General features: G+C 43.6%; 1 protein-coding gene across 1 annotated transcript in view; it reads right to left on the reverse strand.

Annotated features, from left to right (window-relative positions):
- The window catches only part of AGRN (agrin), a 286,746-nt gene that overhangs the window by 50,421 nt on the left and 223,746 nt on the right, over positions 1–12,579 (reverse strand). The window contains exons 15-16 of the mRNA XM_070759241.1: positions 1,385–1,528; positions 283–407 (exon numbers count right to left, since the gene is read on the reverse strand). Of these exons, the coding sequence (XP_070615342.1) occupies positions 283–407; positions 1,385–1,528 (269 nt within the window). The remainder of the gene's footprint in view (positions 1–282; positions 408–1,384; positions 1,529–12,579) is intronic.

The raw sequence follows: 12,579 nt of genomic DNA on the forward strand, positions 1-12,579 counted from the left end.
GCTAGCCAAATGAATACCTGGCAAGTAGATTCTTTCCCCTATTTTCCTCCCCAAAAACTAAGGTGCATGTTATACTCCGGCGTGTGTTATACTCCGAAAAATACGTTACGTGTGAAATGTGCTTCTAGTTGTGGCTGCCGCATTGTTCCGTCTGTTCTCCCTCCCCTTCTGCCTATGGCAACTCAAGATCAGGGATGCTTTGCAAGTTGCCAACCTGATCCAGTGGGAGATGCGGTGAGTTTCACCCACCCGCCCATCTTCACTCACGTTCTCTCTGCTCACCTTGGAGGTGTCCGCTTCCGTGCAAAGCAGCGATGGGCACTCACACTGGGGAAGGCCATTCACTTCCACGCACGATGCCCCAAATTCGCAGGTCATTTCTGCACAGGATGAGGGGGCCGAGAGATCTGGAGAAGACGCACGACATTCAGTGCAAACAGAAGGCAATCCTAGTTTCCAACTTAAGTCCTTTCCCCCCACTGGAATAAATTACAGTGGTACCTCTACTTACGAACTTAATTCGTTCCGTGACCAAGTTCTTAAGTAGAAAAGTTTGTAAGAAGAAGCAATTTTTCCCATAGGAATCAATGTAAGGGTGGAGGCCCTGTTTCCTCCCAGGAGATTCCTAGAGAGGCCCCACGGAGGCTTCTCGCCGCCTTTTCCGGCCCTGTTTCCTCCCAGGAGATTCCTAGAGAGCCCTATGGAGGCTTTCCCCCGCTTTTTCTAGCCCTGTTTCCTCCCAGGAGATTCCTAGAGAGGCCCCACAAAGGCTTCTCCCCGCCTTTTCCAGCCCTGTTTCCTCCCAGGAGATTCCTAGAGAGCCCTATGGAGGCTTTCCCCCACTTTTTCTAGCCCTGTTTCCTCCCAGGAGATTCCTAGAGAGCCCTATGGAGGCTTTCCCCCGCCTTTTCTAGCCCTGTTTCCTCCCAGGAGATTCCTAGAGAGCCCTATGGAGGCTTTCCCCCGCTTTTTCTAGCCCAGTTTCCTCCCAGGAGATTCCTAGAGAGCCCTATGGAGGCTTTCCCCCGCTTTTTCAAGCCCTGTTTCCCCCCAGGAGATTTCTAGAGAGGCCCCACAAAGGCTTCTCCCCGCCTTTTCCAGCCCTGTTTCCTCCCAGGAGATTCCTAGAGAGGCCCCACTTAGGCTTCTCCCTGCCTTTCTGGTTATAGTTTCAGAGGCTCGGGGTTTGTAAGTGAAAAATGGTTCTTGAGAAAAGGCAAAAAAATCTTTGAACACCCGGTTCTTATCTAGAAAAGTTCGTAAGTAGAGGTGTTCGTCGGTAGAGGTACCACTGTATTTCTTCAGCTCTCCAGCAGAGAAGCTCGTCAAAACTTCTCACCCACCCACACCCTGCAAAGCTGTGGCGTACACAAGTCACTTTTACCTTTCTCACAACCGGACATTCCCAGCTTGCTTCCGCTGGGGCACTGTTTGCATTTGGTGCCGGTAATCCCGGTTTTACACGAACACAAGCCAGTCATCTGTTCGCAGTCATCCCGGACGGATCCCACGGGATCGCAGTGGCAGGCTGTTCAGGAAAAAGCAGGAAAGGTTTCAGGAAGAGACAAGAGGGTTTAACAGATTAACAAGAGCGGGAAGGGACCTTGGAGGTCATCTAGTCCAAACCCCTTTCCAACCAAACACGAGACCCTATACCATTTCTGACAGATGGCAGTCCAATCTCTTCTGGAAAATCTCAAGTTATGAAGCTCCCACAACTTCTAATGGCAACTTCTGCTCCACGGGTTGATGGTTCTCACTGTCAGGAAATTCCTCCTTATTTCCAGGTTGAATCTCTCCTTGGTCTGCCATCCATTATTCCTTGTGTGGCCTTTGGGTGCTTTGGATAATAGCTTGACCCCCTTCTCTCTTTGGCAGCCCCTCAAATATTGGAAGACTTCTATCCTGTCTCCCCTGGTCCTTCTTTTCATTAAACTAGCCAGGCCCAGTTCCTGCAACCGTCCTTCATATGTTTTAGCCTCCAGCCCCTTGTTTGTTTGTTTGTTTGTTTGTTTATTTTACTTACTTACTTACTTACTTACTTACTTACTTACTTACTTACTTGACTTGTATGCCGCCCCTCTCTGAAGACTCGGGGCGGCTAACAACAATGAAAAGACAATGAAAACAAATCTAATATTAAAAATAATCTAAAAAACCCCAATTTAAGGAACCACTCATACATAAAAGCATACCATGTATAAATTCTATAAGCTTAGGGGGAAGTGAAATTTCAATTCCCCCATGCCTGACGACAGAGGTGGGTTTTAAGGAGCTTGCGAAAGGCAGGGAGGATGGGGGCAACTCTGATATTTGGGGGGAGCTGGTTCCAGAGGGTCGGGGCCGCCACAGAGAAGGCTCTTCTCCTGGGTCCCGCCAAACGACATCCTGGTTGCTCTTAGGAGCCACATCCCTGGGAGGGGAGACCCATTCCTCAAAAGTCTATATTGCCCCCTTTCCCCTGGACGTTCACTGGGGAGAATGTGGAAGAAATTCTGTCCCAAACAGAGTTAATTTTTTCTTCTTCTTATCCTACCGCTAGCTTATCTCTGTTACTTAACGGGTTTCATCATTTGTGTTTTAAACGCCTGGTATTTTGATTACACATTTTTCCCCCTTCTGAAAAGCAGACCATAAATCTATGAAATTAAAGCTGACTTTTTCTATTACTGTCTGTCTGTTCCTTCGGTAACTGGAGGCTGAACATAATACCTCCTTGCATTTAAAGCAGGCTGCTAAGGGCTAAGCCGCTAAAGCCAGCTGGAGCTCAAGCAGAAAACGGCGCTCGGATAACTTCATGGCTCTTCGTACGGCGAGCCAGAGTTAGTGATTTGTGATCCCCAAATAGTGCAATGAAAGCATCTCGGTACATAGGACAGGGGACATACCTTTGAAAATGACGCTTCTTTGGATGTGCCCTACGATTTAGCCCTACGAATATCCAGAGACAAAATGGCAATGGGGTAGGGTCTTCATATTATTTTTAATGTTTTTATTACACATTTTCCTTTATTATACAGCTTTGCAACAGCAAAGCAATGGATTGCAAAGCAAGGGAAACTGAAGTTAAATGTTTCCAAATGTAAAATAATGCACTTGGGGAAAAGGAATGCTCCATCTGAGTATTGCATTGAAAGTATCGTGTTAGCAAAAACTCCAGAAGAGAAGGATTTAGGGTTAGTGATTTCTGACAGTCTCAAAATGGGTGAACAGTGCGGTCAGGTGGTAGGGAAAACAAGTAGAACATTGGCTGCCTAACTAGAGGTATAACAAGCAGGAAAAGGGAGATTGTGATCCTGCTGTATAGAGCACTGGGGAGACCACATTTGGAATAATACTGTGTCCAGTTCTGGAGATCTCACCTACAAAAAGAGATTGATCAAATTGAACAGGTCCAAAGACGGGCTACAAAAATGGTAGAAGGTCTTAATCAGGAAAGACTTAAAGAACTCAATCTGTATAGTCTGGTGGACGGAAGGGAAAGGGGGGACATGATCGAAACATTTAAATATGTTAAAGGGTTAAATAAGGTTCAGGATAGAAGTGTTTTTAATAGGAAAGTGAACGCAAGAACAAGAAGGCACAATCTGAAGTTAGTTGGGGGAAAGATCAGAAGCAAGGTGAGAAAATATTATTTGACTGAAAGAGTAGTAGATGCTTGGAACAAACTTCCAGCAGATGTGGTTGGTCAATCCACAGTAACTGAAGTTAAACATGCCTGGGATAAACATGTATCCAGATAAAATACAGGAAATAGTATAAGGGCAGACTAGATGGACCAGGAGGTCTTTTTCTGCCATCAATCTTCTATGCTTCTATGTTTCTAGTATACTGATAGTATCACGTCCTTTTAAAGCATACACAGCATTATATACCTTGATTATAACTATTGTTCTTGTAATCCTCCAGTGTTGTTGTTGTTGTTGTTGTTGTTGTTGTTATTATTATTATTATTATTATTAATTAGATTTGTATGCCGCCCCTCTCCGCAGACTCCGCAGTTTAGTCTCTTTTACAATACATAATAATGTATGTCATGCCAGTAGTTATAACCTACCATAATAGGAGCCGGGGTGGCGCAGTGGTTAGAGTGCAGCACTGCAGGCTACTTCAGCTAACTTGCTAGCTGTAGTTCAGCAGTTCAAATCTCACCACTGGCTCAAGGTTGACTCAGCCTTCCCTCCTTCCGAGGTGGGTCAAATGAGGACCCAGATTGTTGGGGGCAAGAGGCTGGCTCTTTGGAAACTGCTTAGAGAGGCTGTAAAGCACTGTGAAGCGGTATGTAAGTCTAAACGCTATTGCTATAACACTCTATCATTGTATACATTTTAATCTATAGTTACGTCAGAGGCGGGTTGCTCTTTTACTCAATTTTTGCTTCCGCACAGCGCAGGAAGAAGAAAAGCCCCAAAATCTCACAAGGGGATGAGACGTTTTCAATAAACTTTATTTCAAAGTTCACATTTATTATTATAGTCATAGACCAAAACAAATAAAAACACTCAGTGAATACACAACCAAAGGTTGTAGGATAAAATGATAAACAACAGATAAAATCCACGATAAAATCCAGTCTATCAATTATGCCTTGTCAATAGTACTAAAATTACAATCCATAAACTGTGAGGTCTATATTCAGTTTGATACTAGGGAAAGGAATAAACAAGGTTGCCACATTTGTTGTATAAATTAGGTGTAAGCTGGCCACAAATGCTACACAGACATACACACATACACACATACATACATACCTACATACCTACATACCTACATACATACATACATACATACATACATACATACATAATACATGCATACATATATATACACACACACACAAACATACATACATACACAGTATACACATACATATTCACATATATACATACATACATACAAAATACATGCACACATACATACACACACATACATACAAAATACATGCATACATACACACACATACAAACATACATACATACACACACAGTATAGAAACATAGAAACATAGAAGACTGACGGCAGAAAAAGACCTCATGGTCCATCTAGTCTGCCCTTATACTATTTCCTGTATTTTATCTTACAATGGATATATGTTTATCCCAGGCATGTTTCAATTCAGTTACTGTGGATTTACCAACCACGTCTGCTGGAAGTTTGTTCCAAGGATCTACTACTCTTTTAGTAAAATAATATTTTCTCATGTTGCTTTTGATCTTCCCCCCAACTAACTTCAGATTGTGCCCCTTGTTCTTGTGTTCACTTTCCTATTAAAAACACTTCTCTCCTGAACCTTATTTAACCCTTTAACATATTTAAATGTTTCGATCATGTCCCCCCTTTTCCTTCTGTCCTCCAGACTATACAGATTGAGTTCATTAAGTCTTTCCTGGTAAGTTTTATGCTTCAGACCTTCCACCATTCTTGTAGCCCGTCTTTGGACCCGTTCAATTTTGTCAATATCTTTTTGTAGGTGAGGTCTCCAGAACTGAACACAGTACTCCAAATGTGGTCTCACCAGTGCTCTATATAAGGGGATCACAATCTTATACACATACACATACACAATCTTATACACATACATATTCACATATACAATACATACATACACACACATACTGTATCTATACATAGGGGATGCTTGCATGCATCATGTCATCTATATCTATTCCAATTCCATTCTATTCTTAAGCAGTGGAACAGAAGTTGCCTTCAAAAATCAGAGGTTTTTAAGAAAAGGACTGGACAGCCCCCTGCCTGAAGTGTTAGAGGGTCTCCTGCTTCAGCAAGTGGGTTGGGATAGATGACCTCTTGGGGTCCCTTCCAGCTCTTTTCTGATCCTGATTCTTGATGACAGGGAGTATCTTTCCAATTGGCCCCACTCCCGTTTCACAGCCAGCAGTTCCAACGGTTAATGGTGATGCGTTGAGACAGCCCGTGTGCAAAATCCCCCTGGTGGCTTCTCTGGCATCTAATTACCTCCCTTGTCTTGTGTGTGCACACCCGCTGGCTTGTGTTGCACGAGCACCCGAAGATACATCTGATAAGCGTCAAAGCGGGAGAGCGTGTGGTTTAATTTCCCACCTGGTGCTTCACTCAGAATTCTTCTTCTCTCTCTCTCTCTCCTTCCTCCCTCTACCTCCAGAGCAAGGGTCTCAAAGTTGATTTCATTGAGGTTTGTACTCAGGGTTGTGTTGATCTGGAGTGAGGGGCTTGGGGGCATGGCCTGCTCCACATCACTCGTGTCGGGGTGGGGGGGCACCTATTGTAGCCAAATGCTAAGGCAGGATTTCCCACAGACCATCCCTCACTCTCATTATAATCTCCTTCCTTCCTTCCTATTTCACTCTCCTTCCTTCCTTCCTTCCTACTTTCATCTCTTTCTTTCCTTCTCATTTCAATCTCCTTCCTTCCTTCCTTCCTTCCTACTTTCATCTCCTTCTTTCCTTCCTTCCTTCTTTCATCTCCTTCCTTCCTTCTTATTTCAATCTCCTTCCTTCCTATTTCCATCTCCTTCCTTTCTTCCTTCCTTCCTTCCTTCTTTCATCTCCTTTCCTTCTCATTTCAATCTCCTTCCTTCCTATTTCCATCTCCTTCCTTCCTTCCTACTTTCATCTCCTTCTTTCCTTCCTTCCTTCTTACTTTCATCTCCTTCTTTCCTTCTCATTTCAATCTCCTTCCTTCCTATTTCCATCTCCTTCCTTCCTTCCTTCCTTCTTTCATCTCCTTTCCTTCTCATTTCAATCTCCTTCCTTCCTATTTCCATCTCCTTCCTTCCTTCTTTCATCTCCTTCTTTCCTTCTCATTTCAATCTCCTTCCTTCCTTCCTTCTTTCATCTCCTTCTTTCCTTCTTATTTCAATCTCCTTCCTTTCTATTTCCATCTCCTTCCTTCCTTCCTTCCTTCTTTCATCTCCTTTCCTTCTCATTTCAATCTCCTTCCTTCCTATTTCCATCTCCTTCTTTTCTTTCATTTCAATCCAATCTCCTTCCTTCCTTCCAATTTCCATTTCTTTCCTTCCTTTTCATTTCAATCCAATCTCCTTCCTTCCTTCCTTCCTTCCTTCCTTTCCTATTCCCATCTCCTTCTTTCCTTCTAATTCCCATCTCCTTCCTTTTCATTTGAGTCCAATCTCCTTCCTCCCTTCCTTCCTCCCTCCCTCCCTCCCTTTTCTCCTTTCCTCTTTGTTCTTCTTTCTTCTTCCTTCCCCTCTTTCCTTATTTTTCCTTTCTTGCTTTCTTCCCTTCTTTTTCTTCGCTCTTTCCCTTTCTCCTTTCCTGCCCCTACTTGCCTGCTCAAATGCAAAAGGGGAAGAGAGAGAGAGGAAAAAGGGGGGGGAGGTGCCTGCGATAATTTCACACTCGCCTGTGTTCGTGCAGATGCTCTCTCTCTCACACACACAACAAACACACATGAATATAGGCGACCATGTATTCTCATATTCTCGGCTGTTTGTTGTCGCTTCCAAATAATTCTCTTTTTTTCCTGCATCCTCTCCTCCCCTCCCTCCCTCCCCCCCCACCCCCACCCCATTTGCCACTTTATTGATTCCTCTGCTTTGATGGCCAATGGAGCTTGAAATTAAGACAGGCTCCCCCTCCCTCCCTCCCTCCGCCCCCCTCCTCTCCCCCTTCGCTTTCTTGTTGGCTCAACGGATAGCTTGTCAATACAAATCTGGAGCAACGGACATAAATCTGATCAACTCCCCTGCTTGCTGAACTGTAATTTGGTTCCTGTTTCCCCCAAGAATTTTATAGAAAGGCTGGAAGGGACCTTGGAGGTCTTCTAGTTCAACCCCTTTGCCTTAAGGCAGAACTCCTGAGTCTCGCCCCGATAAACGGGTTGCCCCATCTTTTCTCCAAAGCTTCCGATGACGGGGCGGGAGCACTTAAGGCTTATATGCCACTTCACCCTGCTTGACAGCCCTCTCTAAGCAATTTAAAGAGTCAGCCTCTCCCCCCCCCCCACAACAATCTGTGTCCTCATTTTACCCACATCGGAAGGATGGAAGGCTGAGTCAACCTTGAACCAATCGGTCTGGGTCAAACTCCTGGCTGTGAGCAGAATTAGTCTGCAATACCGCATTCTAACCACATCTCTCTCTCTCTCTCTCTCTCTCTCTCTATCTACCCATCTTCTATCCATCATCCATCCATCATCAATCAATCAATCAATCAAATCAATCAATTTATTTATCTTCTATCTATCCATTATCTATCTATCCATTCATCTGTTCATCTATCATCTAGCAATCATCTATCCATCCATCCATCATCAATCAATCAATCAATCTTTTTATCTATCAGTCTATCAGTCTATCTGTCTGTCTGTCTGTCTGTCTATCTCTATATCTATCTGCCTATCTATCTATCTATCTATCTATCTATCTATCTATCTATCCATCCCTCCATCCGTCCACCTGTCCATCATCTAGCTATCTATCCATTATTTATTTATTTATTTATTTATTCATTCATTCATTCATTCATTCATTCATTCATTCATTCATTCATTCATTCATTCATTCATTCAATTTTTATACAATGTTTATGCCACCTTTCTCCTTAGACTCAGGGTGGCTTACAACATGTTAGCAATAGCACTTTTTTAACCGAGCCAGCCTATTGCCCCCACAATCCGGGTCCTCATTTTACCCACCTCGGAAGGATTTATTTATTTATTTATTTATTATTTGGATTTGTATGCCGCCCCTCTCTGAAGACTCGGGGCGGCTCACAACAAGTGAAAAACAATCCAATTAATTAAAATATTATAAGTTTAAGAAAATCCCCTATACTAACATACACACATACAGGCATACCATATATAACTTCAACGTGCCCAGGGGGAGATGTTTAGTTTCCCCATGCCTGACGGCAAAGGATGGAAGGCTGAGTCAACCTGGAGCCGGTGGTGAGATTTGAACCGCTGATTTGCAGATTATCTGCCTGGCTACCTGCCTGCCTGCCTGCCTACCTACCTACCTACCTACCTACCTATCTATCTATGGCATTTAGACTTACACATTGCTTCACAGTGCTTTCCAGCCCTCTCTGAGCAGTTTACAGAGTCAGCCTGTTGCCCCCAACAATCTGGGTTTTCAACTCTGGGAAGCCAGCTGTTTTAATGATTTAGATTATTAGTATTTATTATTATTTATTAGATTTGTATGCCACCCCTCTCTGAAGACCCGGGCGGCTCTCAAAATACAGTATGAAAACAATGGAGAAGATACGATGTGAGGCCCCAGATATTGAAAAAGAAAAGGAGCGAAATAAGAAGATAAAGAGAAAGGAAAGGAGGAAAAGCTCAGCTGGGGGATGACTGGACCAGCTCTCAATCTGAAGAATTCCTGTATATCGTGTTTTTAGCGCATCAAAGATACAAGCCGGGTGCCGTTAGCAAGCTGCGTTGGTGGTTCTGATTTCATTAATTTAAAATAAATCGAGAATCCCCAAGACAGCCTTCACAATCCTTAAAAATACACTGCTAAAAATAAATAAATAAAGGGAACACTTAAACAGCACAATATAACTCCCAAGTAAATCAAACTTCTGTGAAATCAAACTCTCCACTTAGGAAGCAACACTGATTGACAATCAATTTCATTTTGTTGTCAGCACATTCAACTTTGTACAGAACAAAGTATTCCATGAGGATATTTCATTCATTCAGATCTAGGATGGGTTCTTTGAGTGTTCCCTTTATTTTTTTGAGATGTATGTATGTATGTAAGTATGTATGTATGTATGTATGTGTTGTGATTCAGCCTGAGGCTCCTCAGGGACTGGCTGGAGCTCTGCCGAATCCATGCCCAGAGGAGGAGGACAGTGACCAGGAGGGGGAGGACCAGGCAGACGGGGGAGAGGAATGTCAGGAGGAGGAGGAGGGAGAGCAGCCTGAGACCCCTGGGGGGGGGGTCTCCCCAGCTAGTAGCCTGGATTCATTGGATGAAGACGCACAGGCTATAATAGACATGAGGCAGAGACGTGCAGCTCAAAGAAGGGGCCAATTAGAAAGATATTTCCATCCCTGAATTGGCAACAGCTGGGTTTGGGTGTGGTTCTCTTCAGCAGGGTTGAAAAGGCAGGCCCGCCCTTACAGTCTTGTGGAGAGTTATCAACTGGGAGTCCTGTGACCTTGCTTCGATTCTTGGCATCTCTGATATTGGCTTGTGGCCTAGAAGCCTGGAAGACTTGGGGGAGGCGTGGGTTTTATTATCTCCAGAGTTGTTTTTGCCAGCAAGAATCCTGTTTTATTGCCTGGCCTTCGTGAAACCTCTGTGAAACTGCATCGTGTTCCTGTCTGTAAGAACAGTTTTTGTTACCTGTGTTTGCTTTCCAGTATATAAACTGCCTTTGCTTTTTACCAGTGTGTCTGGCTACTCTTTTTGGTTGGTGTTGGCGTCTGGGGGGACCCAGACAGAACAGTATGTATATAGTTATATATATATAAAACTCAAAAAAATAAAGGGAACACTTAAACAACAGAATATAACTCCAAGTAAATCAAACTTCTGTGAAATCAAACTGTCCACTTAGGAAGCAACACTGGTTTCCTGCCTAAGCAGGGGTTTGGACTAGAGGACCTCCAAGGTCCCTTCCAACTCTGTTGTTGTTGTTGTTATTTCTTTTATTCATTAAACAAGAAACTCAATCAACTGGACATTTTAAAATGCATCACACATTGTTGCTATTTTTGTTGTTGTTATTGTTACCCCAAAACAACAACAACTGGGACACTAGCAAACCACAATATGTTTTACTTAGAAGCTGACCGAACGGAGGTTCGAATCCTAAAAGACCACATCACTGGAAGGAGTTCTTAAACTGGACCATAACTACCTCCCCTTTCTGCAACATTTATCTAAGGCCCGTTCTATAAAAATGAGACAAAAATGCTTCTTGTAGTAGGAAACCGCCCACGGGCTTAAATTCGGGGCTTCTGCTAACATCTGGAAGGAATTTAAGACTTCCCTTCTCATGGGGGGGACTCCCGTTAACATCTGGCAAAGAACACAGCGAAGTCCACCGCCAGACTACTAACATCTGGAAAACACTTGTTGGCTTTTCTCCCGGAGATGTTTTACAAAACCCCAAAACACAGAGGAAGCGAACATCTGGAAAGACATCAGGGCATTTTCTTCCAACATCTGCAATCAAAAGGGGTGTGGTCGCCTAAGGAGGCTGTGAGTTCAATCCTAGGTAGAGGCAGATATTTCTCTCTCTGGACACAATGAGAATATACAGTATCTGCTGGGAGGTGGGAAAAACTCGGTACTGGCGACAGGAAGGGCATCCGGCAAGTAAACACTCTGTTCCGTTCAGTTGTCCAGATTTTACCCTGATACAAGGGATTTATGATGTCATTAAAATAGATGATAGTGGGACTACAGTTCAAGTGTATGGTATATTTTGTATGTTTGCAGAAATATATGAATCTTTATTTCTGATGAAAGGAATTCTTCATAAGGACTAATGGAACTGTATAATTTCTAATGAATCCAATGACCTGGGAATCAAGAATGATTTATTATATAACTGTGTGGTTATTGTTTTGACACTTTGTCATGTTTTATTGTTGTTTGTAACAAAATTTGAAAATAAAAATAAGTAAATAAATAAAAGTAAATGATGATGATCGGGGCGGATTTATTTATTTATTGGATTTCTATGCCGCCCCTCTCCGGGGATTGCCATTATCACCACTAACGGTGCGCTGTGTGCGCAGCTTCGGTTCTCTTGCGTACACACATGCGCTATGCATATGCATCCCAGCATGGTTTTGCTTCTGCACATGCACAGGCAGCAAAAAGGTGCTAAAATCTTACGAGAGAGGTTGCGTGCACACAAGAGAGATTTCGGCATTTTTTGGCTTCTGCACATGTGTAGAAGCATAAAAATTGCCAAAATCTCACATGCATGCACGTCCCCTCATGAGATTTTGCTTCTGCGCATGCGCATGTAGCAAAAATACAAAACAATTGAAGAAAAAAAGATGGTGGCGCCCATAGGACTCGCATCAGTAGTGGCTGTGTGCAAATTGTGCAATTAGGAGGCCGCTACAGTGCGCCATCCCCTCCCGGAAGCAACCCACTTCTGATGATGATGATGATCCGGAGCCAAAATCTCTCACAACTAAACCGCAGTGGAATCCGATTGGATTTCTCTGCCAGTTTTATCCCCGAGATTTGAGATTTCTCTGGCCGTGGGTCAGCTCTGCAGGGTTTTTTTTAAAAAAGTAAACTTTGCTTCATAAGAACCTAAGAAGAGCCCTGCTGAATCGGGCCAAAGCCCATCGAGTCCAGCATTCTGTGTCCCATAGTGGGCCACCAATTGTCCATGGGGATCTTGAGCAGAAAGAGAAGGCAAGACCCTCCCTTTCCTTGGACCCCCAACAAATGGGACCCAAGGGAACCCTGCCTGCCTCAACTAACATAGAGGCAGCACTTGGACATCCGTTTCAATAATCACCTATGTTACACTTGGCATCCATGAATCTGTCTAATCCTGCCTTGAAGCTATCCAGGCTGACAGCTGTCACAGCCTCTTCTGGAAGTGAATTCCATCAACCAACAACCCT

This window comes from Erythrolamprus reginae, chromosome 8 (genome assembly GCF_031021105.1).
Source record: "Erythrolamprus reginae isolate rEryReg1 chromosome 8, rEryReg1.hap1, whole genome shotgun sequence".
Lineage (NCBI taxonomy): Eukaryota > Metazoa > Chordata > Lepidosauria > Squamata > Dipsadidae > Erythrolamprus > Erythrolamprus reginae.